Source organism: Myzus persicae, unplaced genomic scaffold (assembly GCF_001856785.1).
Source record: "Myzus persicae strain clone G006 unplaced genomic scaffold, MPER_G0061.0, whole genome shotgun sequence".
Lineage (NCBI taxonomy): Eukaryota > Metazoa > Arthropoda > Insecta > Hemiptera > Aphididae > Myzus > Myzus persicae.
This window is the reverse complement of record NW_019104044.1, coordinates 1,650,110-1,669,965: the sequence shown is the minus strand read 5'-3', so window position 1 is coordinate 1,669,965 and position 19,856 is coordinate 1,650,110. Positions and strand designations below refer to the sequence as shown.

Below are 19,856 nucleotides of genomic sequence, written 5' to 3'. Positions count from 1 at the left end.
GCGACCGACCACCGACCGCACCGCATTCCTATAAATTATATACACAGTGTGACTCTGCAGGGCGCCGCATTGTCCGACGAGCGTTTATTACATATAATATATGTTAGGTACGAATAATAAACGATGTAAGTGCGCGCATTTGCTATACAGTCACCCTCGTGACATTCATGAATGTGCATACAGGACGGTTGACCGAGCACGCTCTCAACACTCGAGCGAAGGATTTATTTGAATTCTGATTTTCCGAGTTTTCGTGTATGGATAATTCATTTGCAGTGCGACCCTTCCCCCCCCCCACATTAGATAGGATCAATTGTTTAGATTTTTATACCATTCGAGCAGTTTTCTCGGACGGTTTTCGCAACATTTTATAGAATGTCGATGGATTAATTATTGATATTCGTTACCTACTATAAAATACATTCGAATCAACAAAGTCCTGTGATAGCCATCGTGGGCCCGTTATTGACCTCGGAACACAAATCACGTTACACAATGTTAAATAGCTCAAAAACTCTACTACCTAGTGAGAATTTCAATTATTTAGATATAGGTGTACCTACTTCGACATATTTTGCATCTGATTATAACAATTTACTATAAAAACGTGGGAACCTCACTGGAAAAAAAAACTTGTTACAGAGACACTTTTAAAATTAAACAAAAATCTTATCATCTTAGACCATGGTCCTCGAGTGCCTAGGTACAAGCAGCTATAAAATTTCAAAAATCATATTTTGAATAAATTCATCGTTGAATACCGTAAAAACGGGGGTGAGCAATGAGCCTTCGCGGTGAATCCACCGCCCCCCTGTATATCATCATAGCAATAATTATAATACGTATGATATTAAACGTTATTATTAAAATTATTATTACATACGCGAACGCAAGATAAATATACACTATATAGTCTTGTGAAATATTGTATTAAATATTTACGCTTGGCGTACTGCTGTTGAGCGTGTACGTCGCTGTTGGCATGGCGAGGAAAAGTGGCCCCGGAGTGAAACCGTGAGTTTCCCGGTGCAGAATTTCCCGCAGCGGTATTGTACTCTACTACCATACAATGTCAAGGAAAACGACGACGACGACAACTATATACAACAATAATAATAATAATAATGATTGCCTTTTGTCACGATGACAAACGCGTTTTTGACACCTGTATAATATTATAATGTATATATAGGTTGCAAGGATCGCGCGCATGCAACGGTTGAAATAAAAACTAACGTTTTTCATTTAATATTTATTTAATTTTTGTATAAAATGATAAAGGTTTTCGGAAAGTTTCTGCAATATTTTCGTTTGATATTTGTTTGTGTAGACTTTTGACAAAATGAGGCCGAATATGAGTGTAATAATCGATTGACTGCGCGTTGCAGCTGTAAATAAATTTAACCAAAATATACCCATCACCCGTTAAGAACTAATCTTTTTAAAAGCGTGTCTATAACCGATGCAATATGACGCTGTAATCATTTTTCAAAAACAGTAGTCGGAAAAAATGTCATTGATCAGGGTGGCGAGAACTTTCAGGATATATATTTTATATCTGTAGTACTTCCACCTACCTATATATTACACATTTATGCCTACACATTCCGACCCTCATCGAGCGCGTTTACCTATGTAGGCGCAAACGTTAATTTTTCCACCCTACTTAACTATATCCAGCATCCTGCACCACTGATGTCCCTTATAAAGTTATCCTCGGACAAATTAATGTTTTCAATACCGCTCCTCTACACATACGGAGACGTTTCTAAGAGGTGGCAGGCAGGACCTGATTTACTGATTCATAGGCCCAGAAGAATTTACAATTTTGGGCCCCAAATTGTCCTACTCTATGTTATTTAATGCTAACGAAAAATGTTGCTAAATTTTCGGGGAAACCTCATTACATCTTTAATAGAAACTAATAGTAAAGTAAAATTAAAATATTTTTTATTTTCCCAAAGTATGGTAAAAAGGTTTATATCTATAATTTTTATCCCTGTCGCCTGAAGTCGGTATTCCCCACTTTTGAGTAGGCCCAGTGCAAAAGTCCCATTTATCCTTACATAAATATAATGGCGCCGGTGGCAGGAAAATGTTTAAATATGTGTGGGGGTGCTAAATATTATTGCTCTGAGGTGCCAATGAAAGTTAGCGCGGCACTGTATCTATGTACAGCTGCAATTGACAGCCACCTTTCGAGTCTGTCCGTACTCACTTGACTTTTTTTTTTGCAGATACTTTTAGCATATCACCGCATCTTCGTCACCGCCGTCACTGTCAGCGCATACAACAGCAACAGATATGACGAAGAATCGCTCGGTGGCTGTGCTGACGGCCGCGATATTGATCAGCTGGACTGTCGTCAGGCCGGCGCTGTCCTGCCGCATATCCGAATTCATGTGCAAGTCGACCGGCGGGTGTGTTCAGTTGGACGAGTACTGTGACGGAAAGTACGACTGTCCCGACAGGTCGGACGAACCGCCGTCCTGCACTGGTATGTATTATACGCGATAACACTCATCGTTATAATATAATATATTGCAGACGAGTTATGTAACCCGTCCGGTTCATCTTGGCACTTAGCTTGACAGTTACTATTTTTCTATCAAGTTCCGAATCTATGTTGTATTGAAATGTTTTTAAGTTTTTGGACTACTGTTTTTTTTTTTTTTTTAATCGTTTAACGGATGCCTAGATGAACTGGAGGACGGGGTATACCTACAAATGCGAATTTAAAATTAATCTATGTATTTTACGTTTTTAATACTTATGGCCTTCGCCAAAATAATAATATTATTACAGTTATGTGTATAAGAACTGTATTTTTATTTGACTTCACTCCCTTGTAGTTACCTCTCCGTATGCAGCTGTAGGCCTTCTATAAGTTCCCACTGTTTGACTTTTCATAAGGACAGACATACGTATTACGTGTAATACACATATCGGATATGACAACGACGATGACGACGAACCCAAATTAACGAGAGAGTTCACTAGCCGGAGGGCGCACACACATATAATTATGTATAAATGCCAAAAAGCTAAACAAACTACAGCACACATTGAGACGTTCTAATTGGGGGTAAAGTATAGAGAAAGGGAGCTGGTCCGAAAGACCGAAACGTACAATAACAATTAAAAATGATTAATTATCATATTATCTTCGCAAACAATAACGTGTAATACAGTATACTACTCTATATATTATATTCCATATTATACAATATTCTCATCGGACCGATCAAAGCGCATATAGGATTATGAGGAAGTAGAAGGATCAAGGAGATACATATTACATTGTATGGTCATATGTAACTATATAGATCGTGAAATATATTATACTATAGGTAATAGGTACATATGGTATCGAGGTGCGACGAGTGTTCAGAATCCATACATACGTACGACTACAGTTATTTCTCACATTTTTTCGTGTCTTACCATTTAATAAAAAATTTGGAATTCAATTATGATTGATAAAATAACTATTGCTTATAATATTAAGTAAGAATAGTCGATATAAGCGAATCTGATGCTCATACATTTATTGTACACTCGCCCCCTTTATTGCAACGAGTGTCGCTCTGTATAATACTCGCACTTCTACACGGGACACGGAAGACTTCAGATCCATGAAATTCGACCCTCCTTCAAAAAAGCAAACTAAGTATAGGTAGGGCGTAACGTATAATATAATAATAATAATATGTATGAACGGGAGGCCACTCGGCCGCACGTACGGTGTATAAACGCAATGCTCGACGAAACGAATGCGTACGTGCCGCTTTCTGAGGAGCAGGCTATAAAAATATGCGGTTTTCTATATAGACTCTCAAATTTACCCTCCGAGTAGATATATATGTAAGTATTATCATTTTTTTTTAATACGCGTATACACAACGATCGTGCCGACGGCTCGACGTATAGTTATCGAATGAAAAATAAAAAAGCTCGTAGTCGGTACACACCATAATATTATGTCGTCATCGGTTTTCCACTATAAATAAATTTATTCCCGACGAATATATTGTATAGGTAGAGAGGTACATACCTTTATTTATAATTTGCACGTTCGCGGACAATACGGACGTAATTGTACGATCATCATCGCAACCCACCCATGAACAATTATGTAGGTAAACGCGTCGCTGGAAAGGCAAACGAAGTTGCGTCGTTATTATTCTCGGGTCCTACAACTGCAGTGCACACTCATTTATACAACGTTATATATTATAAAGTAGTGTATGGTTTTTAAAAGCGTAGCAATCCCAACTGAAAAAAAAATGTTTCCCAATAAATTAAAATCTATTTAAGCTCCACGACGCCTCGATATAGTTCACTTGTGGTTAGAAATTTCGATTCGCCTGAATTCTGTATATTCTTAATTAATGTAAATATTTAATCGCCTGCATATATTATATTATTTTATAACAATATGTCACCCCGTCAATGTCGGCAATCAGTGTCGTTTTCAGTAATGACAGTCATTATTGACAATGGTCAATTTTTTGCTAATTCGGTTATAGATAATGCTCAGACGACAGACACTGCCAAGACGACAATACATCAAATTACTAATTGTAATAGTCAAAGTGGGTAGTAATAATAATAATATTTTATTTACTAGATTTATTAAAATATTATTTAAATCACTAAAGAATACTTAAATCTACAAAAACATGCGTTTACAATATACATATTATATTGAGTTATTAAAATTGTTTACTTATTAGTTGTATTGCTAATACTATAAAAACATATTATTTTCGAAAGTCAAATTGCAAATGATTCTGAACGCAGACGTATCCCCTTTCCTAATGATATTTTCGAAAAAAAAATAAATGTTTAGCGTGCATTAATTCCTACGACTGTTCTATATTGAAACTACATTATCTTTATCCGTTATTTGTTTACAAAAATGATTTTTGTAATGATTCTCGCATGAACATACCCCCTCCCTCAACCCAAAAATCGATATTTTAACCATAAAAGTAATAACTAACAATATGATCGATAAACTGATCATCATTGATCACCTTGGGGATATCCGATGTATGTCATTGTCTAAACTTATCCGCCAATTACGGAAATATAGACCGATTACCTGCAACAACGGCTGGACCGCGGTGTCACCCGGCATTACCCACGTCGTCTGGTCTAGTCATTACCTACCCATATTGTCGACATTTCCTTCATTTAAGGTAACATAATATTATAGACGTACAACATACCTTTATACCCAGCTACGTACAATACTATCGGTAGCGATTAAATAATAATATATATACCGATAGTGTTGATGAAAAGATGTACGTTTTCACGTGAAACCTGTGAACTCTTCTTAACATGTGTGAACAAAACGGTTTTACGGCGTATACCATTTAGGTACACGAGTACATTGATGAAATATAAAATACATTACGTGTGGACGAGTACGCGTCGCACAGATAAACATTATATTATGTATAAACCAGAGTATAAGTTATATTATAGACGTCAGCACAACCCTCTGCAGAGACGACTGCTTCAATTCTTAATTCGTGTACGACGGGTCTGACACGCGTCGTATTAATATTTGAAAATCCGTCCGCCGGCGGGAGGAGTATTTTTTTTTCGGGGAGGGGAGGCCGGGGGAACGAACTTTTAACCGACCAAAAAGAATAAAACGCGGATTGGAGTTTTTTTTCGTTGATAAAAAGTGCTCTCCAGATTACTGCGAAGGCTTTGTGGCTGAGTGCCTGAGTGTAAAGTTAACACCCATCAATCTTATTTCCTGCGTCCACGCACTCCGTCGCCCCCGCACCCATTCATCCCTTATATCCCTCCTGCAATAAGTACAATGTACAACACAAACACACAACACACATTTATATGTCATATACGTAGAAAAAAAACGCAGAAAAGTACGCGCCAGTATATTATATATAAATAATAATAAGGGTATATGTGTGTGTGTGTGTGTGTGTGTGTGTGTGTGTGTGTGTGTGTGTGTGTGCATGTGACTGGCGCCTCTCATCCTAATTAGTCGCTGTTGACTCCTACCCCCTTCGCCCACAAAGTCATTAAAATACACACATTCCGCATATGTATATACAATATAACGCATCCAGCATTCCAACTCACTCATCGTGCCTCCGACCCTCTCTTTTCTGTTTAGTTCTTATTCTTTCCAACGCAACAAATATATACGTCGGTTGGAATCAGATTTTCTTTAGTAGTCCTGACTCCTGACAATATAATTAATGTTTATTTTTTTGTTTGTCTCGCCTAATTGGTACTATAACATGCATATTGTACAATAATTGCGATAAAAAAAATAATATTCTACACATGTATGTACAAAGTAGTTTTTTTTATTTTTTAACGCAAAGCACTCGTTTTTTCAGTCAATTTTTGAAAATTGTTTCATTTAATTCAAAGTACACTTATCGCACTACATCATAATAACATGTTAATGTTAGCGAAAAAAATCAAATTATGCACAGTTTTTGATATTCGAGTGTTAGTTTACATAGGTATTATAATGTATATTTTTTAAATAGCATCCTTATTTTTAATTTAATATTCTGGAGCTTTACTTTTTTTGAACGTTTAAATATATTTATCGAATTTATTGTGAAACGATGTTTTATTATTTAGAGGGATTTTAAGCATAATAATAATACAATTCACAAGTGGCAATGTGGCATTTTAATGGCTACGTCATGAATCTCTAAATAGGTACTTCTAAATAATAATAACTATAGACTATATTATAGTCTATATTAATTTAATATTTGATTTTTAAACATCATCATGTTCGGGAGAATATTCTTCAATAATCATTAAATCAAGAATAATATTTATCATTCAAAAAGTATAAAACCAAAAAAAAAATCACACTCAACTATAAACTTTTATCATTATTACTTAATTTATATAAATTGTACGATAACACTAATTCGAGTTTTTTTTTTGTTGACTTTATCTAAAAATTACTCAGTTATTTAAATACAAAAATAAACTAAAAAAACAAATCCCTAGGGTTGGAAAAAAATTACCTACTCTGCAGTACATAAATTATTTACTCTGTACCCGCTAATTATTATTAAAAGCACCTATACCGGGCGAGTATCCTCACGTAAAATACCCATTTCGCTGAGGTTTTTCAAAACATTTGTTCACATAATTTAAAAAACCAACAAAATATATTATTTTCACTATTTTTAATCGTTATCATTTAAGTTTTTAAAGTTTTCTACTCTTTCGTTACACACGTTTTTAATTTCACACTCCAAAGCTGCAGAATATTTTTCGAAGTCGATACACAAAAAGTCTTATTTCAAACGAGCATAATATAGTTAATGAGTTTAAAGTATTTAAAGTTTAGACGGGCGGATTAGCGTGGACCAAACATTGCGCTTGAAAACCTAGCTATCTGTGCCACTCCAATTATCTAAACTTTAAAATTGTTCGGAGTGCCTTACGTCGGAGTAATCGCCCGATATATGTGTATAAGTGTACACTTTGTGCGCTCAGATTATGTAAAAAATGTTAATGGATTCTAACGTTCACTGTCTATATTATATTACAGCGTGCAATAGGACTTATTACGGCGAAGTGGGAAAATCGTATAGGCTGACTGTGAAGAAACTGCAAAAGGAAAGACCATTCCTGTGTCACTTGAGTTTCACTGCGAGCGGACAAGAACACGGAGACTTTGTGGAAGTGAGTTTATTATTCAATATAATAATACCTATACATTATACTACCGCATATTATTATCGTCATTATTATATTATACGAGTACGCGGATCTATGTATACATTATTCGAAAAACTACTTCATGACGTGGTCCTTTTTACTCATTCATTGAACATTTTTTCCCTCTTTAAATTATAACGCGTTTCGAGTAGTTTTCACGAGGCTCAATATTATACAATAATAATAATAATAAGGACACCGCAGGAATCATTTTTTTCGTGTAAAAATTTAGCTCTGTATTCATTCGTAAGAAACGTCAACTGAAGTATTCGTTTTATAGTTATTTAAAGAAAAAAAAACGTTATATTTGGTTTATAATATAATGATCGTAGACTCTGTATAATATTAGTATTACGCGTGCGAATTCTCGACTCGAGAAAACATTTTTTCAAATTTTACTTTTAAACTATTACGTCTGTCACGGTGTTATAAAATATCACGATTCTAGGCGATTTTTATTTTATTATTGTTGTTTGATATTTCAAATGCACGTCTAATGTTTAAGAGACATTTAAAAAAGAAAAAAAACATTGGGTATTTGAAAATAGATTATGTGTTTTAATGTTTCTAAGTCATAAGAATATCTTTTATTATCTTGTAAATAAATCCATAAATAAATTCATCATTTAATTTTTTTTTTATATATACTATACAGAAATATATTTTGTAGTTATTATTGAAAAGAGACAGTTATAAGGTACAATCATTATCGGTTAATTTCGTACACTCCGTTAAAATATACCATCTATATCTGTGCGACTATGTCGTGTGTATATTATTTTAATATTTGATACATTACTATTGTGGATATCGTATTATTATCTCACAAGATCTTACCTACTGCTTAGATGTTTTCAAACACACGTTGACCTATCGAAAAGTTCGCAGAACTATAATTTAGGTACCTACCCTTTAAAATAGACAGTAGGTACAGAATGCGGTATGTATATAATGTATACTACATAATATATATCAAATAAAAGATAGTATACATTTGCATCTAGAAATAAAATATAGCACCACCAAGCCCCACATAATTTGAGCTTTTCTCTCTCTCTCTCTCTCTCTCTCTCTCTCTCTCTCTCTCGGTAAATTGTTTAATGCTAATTGTCTTGTCATGTTTAAAACATTATCGTGCGGCGTATAACTGTAATATAGAAACGAAAAAGGACAAATATAAAATGTTTAAATGTAAGTAGCATAAAGTTTTCCACGCACAAGGGTTTCGGGTTTTTATGCTCTGGTTTATACATACAATAAATTATTCATGAGAATTCTTTTTGCGGCGTAACTTTCATTGTCTGTGGAGAATACTCGCCGCAGTTCTTTCTCAGCAACGTATATCCGCTCGTTGTATACAAACAGGTCGGAATCGTAAAACGCGTGTATGCGTGTGTAAATCATGTCATCCCAAAACTATTGCACTGTGGCCGGTGTTGTGTGTGTGTGTGTGTGTGTGTGTGTGAGTGCGCAAATATATTTGGGCACTTGCAGAGCAACAACGGTTTGAGATTTACGGACGCACAATGACAAATGTCGGGGTAAATCACCTAAAATACAGAAATGTGTCAATGATTCAGTATAAATTATTAATACAGTCACAGTTAACCATATAATATTAAAATATTATTTTAAAGTGCCATTCGTTATCTACGAAATAAAAATATTATTATCTACGCCAATATAATTGCTATACACGTCGCGCCGTAAACTGCCCGCGTTATATTTTATAAGAGTTTAATTTATGTAATTAGTACCTACCTATTTACTAACTACGGCAATTGAAATAAAAAGCCAATTTTGAATAATACATTTATCATATTGTATACATAGGTATGGGTATAGTGTTTAATCTAGTGGCCCCCTGTTTGACCTAACCTGGTATAATCTAACCTATATACCTGGCTGAGTTCTTCAATGGAGCAAAATCGTTTTGATGATTTGGCAATACTAAACGTTGAAAAGGATTTACTAAAGAACTTAAATATAGAAAAAATTCTTGATGAGTTTGCAAAAGTCGAGAAAATTAAAATTGTAAAATGTCATTTGTATGGCAATATTTTAAAATTAATGACAAAATACTAAGTAAAATAGTGTATGTTTAAAAAAAAAATTGTATATCCTTTTTTTGTTAGTATAGGTAATAACTAAAAGTAAGAACTTTGTAATTTTCATAGGGGTTTAGCCCCCCTCCCCTGTTTTACAACCTTAAATACGCCCCTGGATATACGACCAGTATTGTTTACAGCAGGCGTAGCCAACCCAATGGTCTTGCGGGCCACTTTGGGAGTAGATTATACGATCCCGTGGGCCACATATTTTTTTTATTATAAAATAGAAATATACAAATAATACAATAATGAGACTTATTCCGCTTTGTGCGGGCATTCCAGAATATTCTAATGGCACAAAAATACATTTTTTTTGTAAATGTTTAATAAATCTCGCGAGCCGCAAAACTTTCCAAGGCGGGCCGTGGTTTGGCCATCTCTGGTTTAAAAGTTATACAAGGAATATGATCGTCGGATTTGGACATATCTACTGCAGGTCATGAACGATCTATATAGGTATACATTATAATATTTGTTTTTCACGTACATCATTTTATTTACTCGTCCAACGGACGGGTTTGAGATGTAAAGGTACGTTAGAACCTAATTTTAGTACCTACCTATATACCTATATAGGTTGACCTAGTTAACGTTTTATTTGTTCAGGCGTTGAATGTTGATCTATTATTTAATACTTTGCTATACGATATAAAATATGTACTACAACCAAGGGCGTGTGAGGGAATTTGTCGAGGGAAGGGCAAATTTTCATTTTTTAATTTGTTTTTCACTTTTTGGCTGTTGATAAAGTATATTTTGTGACATGTTTTCTCTTACATGGGTAGGGAATGTACAAATTATTTATGAATTATGCAGTTTGTTAAAACTTAATTTTAATCAAATCATTTTAATTAATTAAAATGCAACATTCAATAAAAAAATTCATTTTTTTTATAAAAAATATTTCACCATTGATTTGACAGTTTTTAGCTATTCATAAAATAAAAAAAGTACCAGGGCGCCTAGATGTTAAAGTAAAAACTACCAAATTCTTTTAATATTTTGAGAACTATTACCTACGTCTAATAACATTAAATGTAATTATCAATCGCTAGATCGTTGATGGGTATAATTTACAAAACAAACTATTAAACTAATCAGTAATCACCAGTTATAAAAAAAACCAGAAAACAACCAAAAAGATTAGATAATCGGTTAATGCCAGTCGGTTCCTGTTATTTAATATTTATAATTATATCTGCAGTTAACAGCAGCCAGCAACTTTATCATAAAATAATAATTTTTAAAACAAGAAATGTGAAGAAAACCAATTTGTGTTATTTTATATTGCATAACGATTATGATAATCGACCAAGAAAAAAAAACCAAGGGAGGAGCAACTGCCCTTGCTCGACTCCCCTTCCCCACTCTGCGGACGCCTTTGACTACACCTACTTAAACCCTGCCTACTTGATAATGTCATTATTTTTTTTTTTTTTATCGACTCGTTTCTTATTACACTATTGATCGGATTATCTTTTACGCCAAAAACAATAGCTGTGCCCCCCAATCTGGTTACACGAGAAATCATCGCCAGCGCTGTGACCAAAAACAAAACAATACGCGTGTATGCGATCGGCATTTTCGACTGGATCTAATAATCAATGTATACAGGAAGTCTCCTGTACACATTACACGCGCATAATACAATGGAAAAGCCCCGGAGGACTTTTCGCAGCACCTGGGGACACGTTGGGGTCAATCGCTCGATAGAGTCGTTGTATAATATATAATATATATAATGCGAAGCGCTACCACTGCACGCTGCGCTCAAATCGAAAACACATCCTGTCCCACTTGTTACGAAAGCCTATGCCCGAAAAGAGTATACATATAACAGCTGTATACGGTAAAAAAAAACACACACACACACACATTTTGTTACGCTTAAATCTCGTCGTGTTATGAGATACAGTGGGAGAAAAATTCAATATAAAATAATACGCGGTGGGACTTGCAAAGTATCCGTGTACGAAATAGTCGTCTTAAACAATAAAAACAAAAGCAGAAAAACGTTAAATTCTTATCTAAAACGAATGTTATCTCGTTCGATGCGCTATTAAATAAAGCTCATCGACGATAAGGTCTGAAACGATATAGGTAATTCCCAAGCGGATATATTGCACTTATTACATAGGTATCTCGTGTATGTAATATATATTGGTAAATAGGTCATAACTCAATGGCTGCTGTTATTGTCGCAATTGCCCATATTTTACAATCTACATGTGACCTATATATCGAGTTCAGTGGTTGCCAAGGTTGCACCCTATGCCTCCGTTAATTTACCGGGTAGAAAGAGTTCTATTGCAGCTCTTCTTTAATTCTAAAATCAACCGCAGAAAGAGGTTTTATATTTTATTTTATCAGAGGTAATTTTTTTATTGATCTATTATTTACGAAAAAAAATAATAAATTTTATTCTTATTTAAATGTTATGCGGGGAAACTTATACCGACATCTGATAACCTAGTATATATCTGAACTTTAACCTAAACTTCGATTAATTAATTTAGAAAAACGATTTATGACAAATTTAAAAATATTTATTGATTCTTATATAACCTTACTTCAAGTTCCAATTATTTATTATATTGTCTTATTTATTTAAAAACAATACTTAAATTTTTTAAAAGGTATATTTTTGAGTTTTATATGTTATGATACTACACCTATACGTACATCAACATGTATATTTTATTTTTACTGTGGTGAATATTTAAGTACCTTATGATCTTTTTCAAACTATAATTATAAAATTAAAAATCAGCTATTATGATTATACTTTTATTATGATTAAAAATCATAATATTTATTTATGACTTTCTGAACAAAGCAATATTTGAAATTTAAGACCCGGTGATTTTTATTTTAATACGAAGACAGGAACGACGGTATATTTATAAGTAAAAATATAATGTTTGGATAAAATGATTTTATTCAATAGACAATCTATACCTAAATATTTTATAAGATTATTTTTATGAAATTTTGAGCAAGTACTGAAAATTTCACATAAATTTACTTATATTTCTTTTTTCTTTTTTATTCATGGTTAAGCGTTAACAACTAAGGTTATTAGCTTAAAACGATATAAACATTAGTTATATAACAATATAAATCCATAGGATTACTAGATTGCGACATATCAATATATTTGAGAAAAGAAAATACATTATTCTACAGCTGTTGTCTTCATTACTTATATTGTGTTGCTCTTGTCTGTCATTTACATATTCGATACGACATTGTACATAATATGTATAATGTATATGTATATAATACTTTGTATTAAATTATTAAAGCAAACATTTAATCATTATTTTTTAATTTTTTAAACATAAAAGAACACCTCGTGCGTTGTCGTATGATTTCGAATATTAATACCTATTGGTAACGACGTATAAATTAGGGTGCGAAGGGAGCAAAGCAAGAACTTAATAGTTCTTGACTTCATGAAACGTATGTCTTTAGTTCGCGACACTCGGTGAGACAGATTATATAATATATTATAACGGCCATCTAGTCCTCATGCATTTTTATATGATATTATAGTTTTATTATTTTAACACAGTGTAACATAATATACAATTTACTCAGTACATGATTGAGTTGTGCTTGAGTAGTTGTGGACCAATATTCTGCATTGGGATTACGATTGAATTCCCGCGGGGGTTTATGAGTTTTATACGTGAGTTTTAGACTTTTAGTTATATATTGAAGCAGTAAAGTTCAAGTATTTTACTCCTATTTCGCTATTTTCCTCGAAATCAAATGCTCCACTGCAGGACGATGTGGTCGACGTTATATTAAACGTACATTCCGTTCCATATTCGCATAAACCTCTTTCGGTATTTAATAATAATATAATATACCTACCAAATATAATCATCTCGGTACTGGACAAATTATCTAGTCGAGTTGAACTTTACAGGCAAGTTTAAAATTAACCGTGTTTCAAAATGATTTTGAAACCCTGTGAGTACCTAAATACTTAATATTAATCGTTTTATGTGTACTTACATGCAGATTTGACTGCTTAATATTGAATTGCTACGCACGCGTTCATTTTCGATGTTTCTTTTACCTTAAAAAAATTAATAACATTAACATAATATCATCAACTAATTATTTACAAAAATAATAATAATTAATAATAAGTACCTATAACCACAGTTTTTTTTTTTTTTTGTTTTATAAGTATTGTAAGATGTTATACAATATTTAATATATAAAATATTAAATAATGAAACTAGTCAATGTTTATATTGCATTTTATTTCTCACATTATTTTATTGATGCTGAAATACGGTTAAATAATAAAAAAAAAAAATCTAATTGAAAAAACCATAAATTTCTAGTTACATTAGCCGAAAAAACTTTTAACTTTATTAAAACCGTATATAATGAAAACCAAAAGACATATTACAACCATAATTAGATTTAAAATTAGAGTATTTAATTAATGAGAAACTACACTATGTAACATTGTAATACATGCGGTATAGGTGTGGGTATAGTAAAAGTTGTACAAGCTTCTTGTAAACACCTAACGCCCACATTATTAATTTATATTTTGAGAAATATTTAATGTTCTGAACTTTTTTAATACACGTTTATATTTTTAAATTAAAACTTTATTTTGGTTATGTACGGGGTTGTATATTTATATTACCAAGTGAGACTTTATAGTAGGTAGGCCAAAATCATTATTTTTAAACTTTTACGCATTTTATTTTTCACAAATTCCGTAAAATATTATATATTGTACCTGTCTATTGTAATGTCGAATATTTATTCTTACTTCAAAATGGCAAATTCCGCGTACTCGCGTGCATTTTAATATTCAATGTTTATCATGATACGCGTATAGGTAGTATTAAATATTGAAATAGTATACCTTTTGTCCGTATACAGCCATAAATATGTATGATTATACATCATGCTCGTTTAAAAATGTGATCTTCTCAAAATTGCGATTTTTCTGTTATTTGTTAAACCGCGCGTAAATCATCTTCCGTGATATTAAAATGGTTTATAGAATATACCTGTATTATTAGGTCTCTGCCTGGACGAGAAACAGTTGAAATTGTAGATTTTACGAAATAATATGATGGCTTTGATTTTTGAAGGAAAACGAGTTTCAAAACTGCAGTAAAGATACCCCCATTTCCAAAGTCATGTATTATAAATAGGGACTATATAAGTCACTGTGTACCGTCCCTACAGACTTTGACAAATATGTACGGATTTTCCGCAGCACTCTCATGAAAATGAAAAACAATGTGGTGTCGAGGCGGATTATAATAAAAATAATGAAAATTGTATTATATGTTATTACGACGGATTATCCCGGCCAGAGACGAGTGAATAGTACAAGAAGCACAAGAGTGGCAATGCAACTCATGGTTTATGCGAATCGCGGAAAAAAGCACAAAAAAAAAATTTTACGGAAAAAAGCACAACAAATAAACACACCGAGGAGAAAAAGCCCAGATGTTATACTTTTACCCCTAATGTTTTTTGACTTTTAACTCGACACTGTATATTATGTATAAATTAGTTCATATATTATTTGTATTTAATTTTTTTTTTCTGTTATAAATTGTTTTTTAAATATAATTAATAGTTCAGCATAAGCCATATTCAGGCATAAAATTATTTATATTTGACATTTTTCATCGAATAAATAGATAAAAAAAAGTTTCTTATTAATTGAGTCTCCGCTTATAAAATTGCCTATATTGGCTATAATAATTTATGAATTATTTATTACTAACTAGGAGTAGATGAGTATATAGTACGTATGTGTTTATACTTAAATTTAATTTTTTTTCTTGAGTATTTTTCAGTGGACTTTTTTTTCCGTCTACCGGTCCATGCATATACTTAATTCAGATTTTTTATAGCCCGTCGACGTATTAATTTAATTTCAAACAAAAATAATCGAGAAGTATTCTTACTCGCCAAAGCAAGTTGTAACAGACACATAAGCGATCGAAAAATAAATACTGCACGTCCGCACACAAAGACTATGAACATATGTGTGTGTGTGTGTGTGTGTGTGTGTGTGTGTGTGTGTGTGTGTGTGTGTGTGTGTACGTGTGTAAACGTGTTATTTAACTTGAACAATGATTTTTAGTTGGTTTCACGATAATGTGTTTCATTTTTTCCGTCAAAGCACTTCAAGTTAGTTTTAAAAACGAAATAAAACTCTATACGCGTAAGCAAACCAAGTTTCGATCGGAATGGCCTTTCTAACGCAATACAATAGTAGTTTTAAAATCTAATATACGTATACAATATACAATATATATATATATAAATATATTTATATTTATTGATTATTGACGTTGTATACGTATCCCGCACCCGCGCTCTCAAGATCCGTCTAAAACAGGTGCCCGCCATACCCTGGCGTTCGATTTTCTACGACTTAAAAATAAATGAAAACTTATCGTCAAACACACAACAGCTTCTCCGGGACGGGGGGCTGGAATTTGAGTCGGGCATTTAATGCTTATATACATTTGTATTCGGGTTGGTTAGTAGGACTCTACCCATGCGTTTGTCGTCTCACAGACGTATACGACGTCGCAAATTTTATATAGTTTACTGTAGTCTCAGTAGTGCCGTACTAAATATCGACATTTTAGGTGAGGCATAATCTGTGCAGCAGCGGTGTGCCCCGGGGGGGAGGGGGGGGGTCGATTTTTTTTTTAGGAATAGTCCGAATCTGTATGTGTAATTGACAAAAAGCTAATCCCAGTGGTTGGGAGCAGCGCACTAATTGTAGCACTGCAACTGAAGAAGCACGACGCTACATTTTATTCGTAGCAATTAATGCGTAACGTCGCTACAATGCGTAGAGAAATACTTTCGGTTAGCGTAGCTAAAATTACTATTATTTTGTCGCTACCTTCAACCGATTTGGTGATATAGTTGCAATAGTATGATAATTATTACATTGATTCATATATATTTTAATAATATAATGAATATATTAGTGGATTGTTCGGTTTTAACTCACGATTACTTCTCGTAGTTGAATTCGTCCAGAGACCAAATGTTAAATCAGTACAACCTATAAACTACCAATACTCAATAAGAACATAAAAAAAAAAAATTAGCCTAAAATTAGCACCCTACACTTAAGAAATTGCGTTAGAAGCAGCACACTACATTAAAATAAAAAAGAGAGATAACGAGCAACTTGTTTTTTTTTTTTTGGGGGGGGGGGGGGTTGGTTAAGTGTGTATAAGACGGAGATATAACGATAATGCAAATGTGGCGTCCTCTCAACATGCAATCGCTAAACAAATGTATTAGTGACCTGCTACCATAGACATTTTACTCTAAAAGGTCTATGCCTGCTACCTACCTATCCTGAAAATGTACTCTTACTATAGTAGGTGGGCACATGGCTGACGGCTGTGCAATTGTGATGGAAAATATTATGTCGACGTATCTCATATTCGTATGCACACGAATTGTTTATAATTTTTCAAATCGTTTTTCGGTGGAAAATACTGAACATAACACGTAATAATTACATCCAAACCAAACCAATACGTCCACTATACAACCACTTCACAACTTCTTCGTAGATCGATGGTATAGATATTACGTAATGTCAATCGTTTGTTGTTACTGATGTCTAACGCCGATTTAATTCAAGTCCATTCAAGTATGCTTCTTTTAGGATCAACATTTTAAAAAACCAAGACTTCTTTAAGGGGTTCGGTATAGGCAATTCTTTCGTTCCTTGCTGTCACTGCTCGTCTTTGTGTGTACAGTAAACGATCATTAGCGCGTGTACACACCCCGCCGATCACCCACAACATACTTATTGTTACCCACTCGCGTGCAAATGCCATTTAGTCACCAAATCAAAGTATTCAAAACCAATTTATGGAAGTGAAATATAGGTGTACGACTGTCAAAAATTAAAGTAGTTCGATTTAAAAAATGTAAAGATAATTGAATTATTGATAAACAAGTTTATTTCAATGTCTATATATATATATATGTTCAATTTTAGCAAATTTTTGACGAGAATAAATAATTTACATTTCATAGATTTGTCAGTGTTTATTAAAAAATATAAAATATATCATGCTCCGACCGACGCAAAGTAGACTTGCTTATTAATTCAAACATTTTTACTTTTTTTTTAAATCAAATCAATAGAAAATATACCTTAATTTTTGTCAGTCGCTAAGGTTGTTTAATTAGAATTAATAGAAATCCCTTTAACAACAATATACCGTATACCTAATTATTGAATATTATAATATAGAGTGTCTCCAATGCCAATTTCTATTTTATCTGATATAAAAATTAACTTCTGGATCTTAAATATTGATATTCGGTTATTTAACATTAAGTTGTCAAACAAATATCATGAGCACATTGATTCTTTAATATGTGTAAAGACAAAATATAATTGAAAACAGCGACTTGACTCTCGAGTTAGTTAAGTCAGCGTTAAGTTATAAACAATATATTTATTAAACTCTTTAAAGTTAATATGCGGAAAAATATTAACTCATCTCGGTTGATGAGTAGTTTTTTATTTTTATATCATATTATTACCATATGTGTCACACTTATATATATATATACAGTGCAACTTCAATTTTTTTTTTAAATAATCCACTAAACATTTTCTGTATAAAATGCATTCTACACTGTTCTTTCTTATTGCGCACTATATATAGTTGCAGTGGCTTGGAGAACATTGAACGTTTGTGTCAACTATATCATTAAAACAACCGGGCTTATTTGCATTTAAAATCATTGACGCATACTGCACCGACAACATTAAGACCTCGCGTCGGCCAGATTTATACAACACGCGGTCTTGCGACTTCACTGGATTTTCGGATTTTGTGTAGATAATCGATTATGTTATCCCGAGTTCGGTTCCCCGTATAGTCCGCACAGAAAAAAATTGGTCTAAGTGCAGAAGGACTATACAGTTGTCTATACAGTATACAGGGACGTCGCTGGACTTCGACATCGCCGTCTGAGGACGACGGTAATCGGAACGAAAATCCCCGCGGACTACAATATTATACTCACAAGACACAAACACATGCAAATTATTGAATAAATATATTTTCTCTAATATTACTGTAATTACCACCCTTATAATATTCAATTACGAATAACACACACTTAAAGTGACTTAAAGTGTAGTTATATAAAATGTAGAAAATGTTCAATTTTTGTATCCGTTCTAAAGATTGAAAATTTGAAATATCACCTACGTTTCTTATAATATTTTGACTGTTATGCAAATACAATAATATTAGGAAGCGTTTTTACAAGTTTTAGTGAGTTTTACTTTATAGAGATGAAATATTGAAAAATATAATAAATTCAAAATCAAACAAGTAAATGTAGGTAATCAAAGTAAAAAAAAAATATTTCGAGTACGTCAAATAATAATATACGCACAACATACTATTAGGCACATTAGATTATAGATTATCAAAGGTTACCTACACACTATACAGTACTACACCGTACACTACAATATGTACAATTTTAAGTTCTTAATTCTTATATTGTATATATAATTTTATCAAAATGTTTTAGTAAATAACCTAACCTAATGTAAAAAAAAAAAAATTATTTCAGTCGTTTAATTATACAGAATTATACGTAGTATCGCAGTATTATAAAACAATATTATTAGTATAAAGTATGTATTTGTAATTAAATATTAATAATGATGGTAATTAGTAATTACACTAATTAGCGTTTAAAAACAATATTTGTTCAGTAATTTGCGTGCGTTTGTAAGTACCTAGTATTGTAGCCTGGGGATTTTTATTCCGCAATATATAATATAATACATACTTAAAAGTTAAAATACGTCTATTGAACATTTAAAATTAACTAGTAAATTATTATTCAACTGCAAAAATATTACGTACCCACATAGTCTCGCAATAGGCGAATTCAATATAATCGTCGAAAACATTTCGCCGG

General features: G+C 32.7%; 1 protein-coding gene and 1 long non-coding RNA gene across 2 annotated transcripts in view; one reads left to right on the top strand and one right to left on the bottom strand.

The window, feature by feature from the left end:
• The window catches only part of LOC111037951, a 30,619-nt gene that overhangs the window by 2,318 nt on the left and 8,445 nt on the right, over positions 1–19,856 (top strand). The window contains exons 2-3 of the mRNA XM_022320827.1: positions 2,238–2,497; positions 7,577–7,710. Of these exons, the coding sequence (XP_022176519.1) occupies positions 2,305–2,497; positions 7,577–7,710 (327 nt within the window). The 5' untranslated portion in view covers positions 2,238–2,304. The remainder of the gene's footprint in view (positions 1–2,237; positions 2,498–7,576; positions 7,711–19,856) is intronic.
• LOC111037958 overlaps positions 1–19,856 on the bottom strand; it is a 41,166-nt gene that overhangs the window by 18,548 nt on the left and 2,762 nt on the right. Inside the window, exon 2 of the long non-coding RNA XR_002604928.1 lies at positions 13,881–13,944. This is a non-coding gene — a long non-coding RNA (uncharacterized LOC111037958). The remainder of the gene's footprint in view (positions 1–13,880; positions 13,945–19,856) is intronic.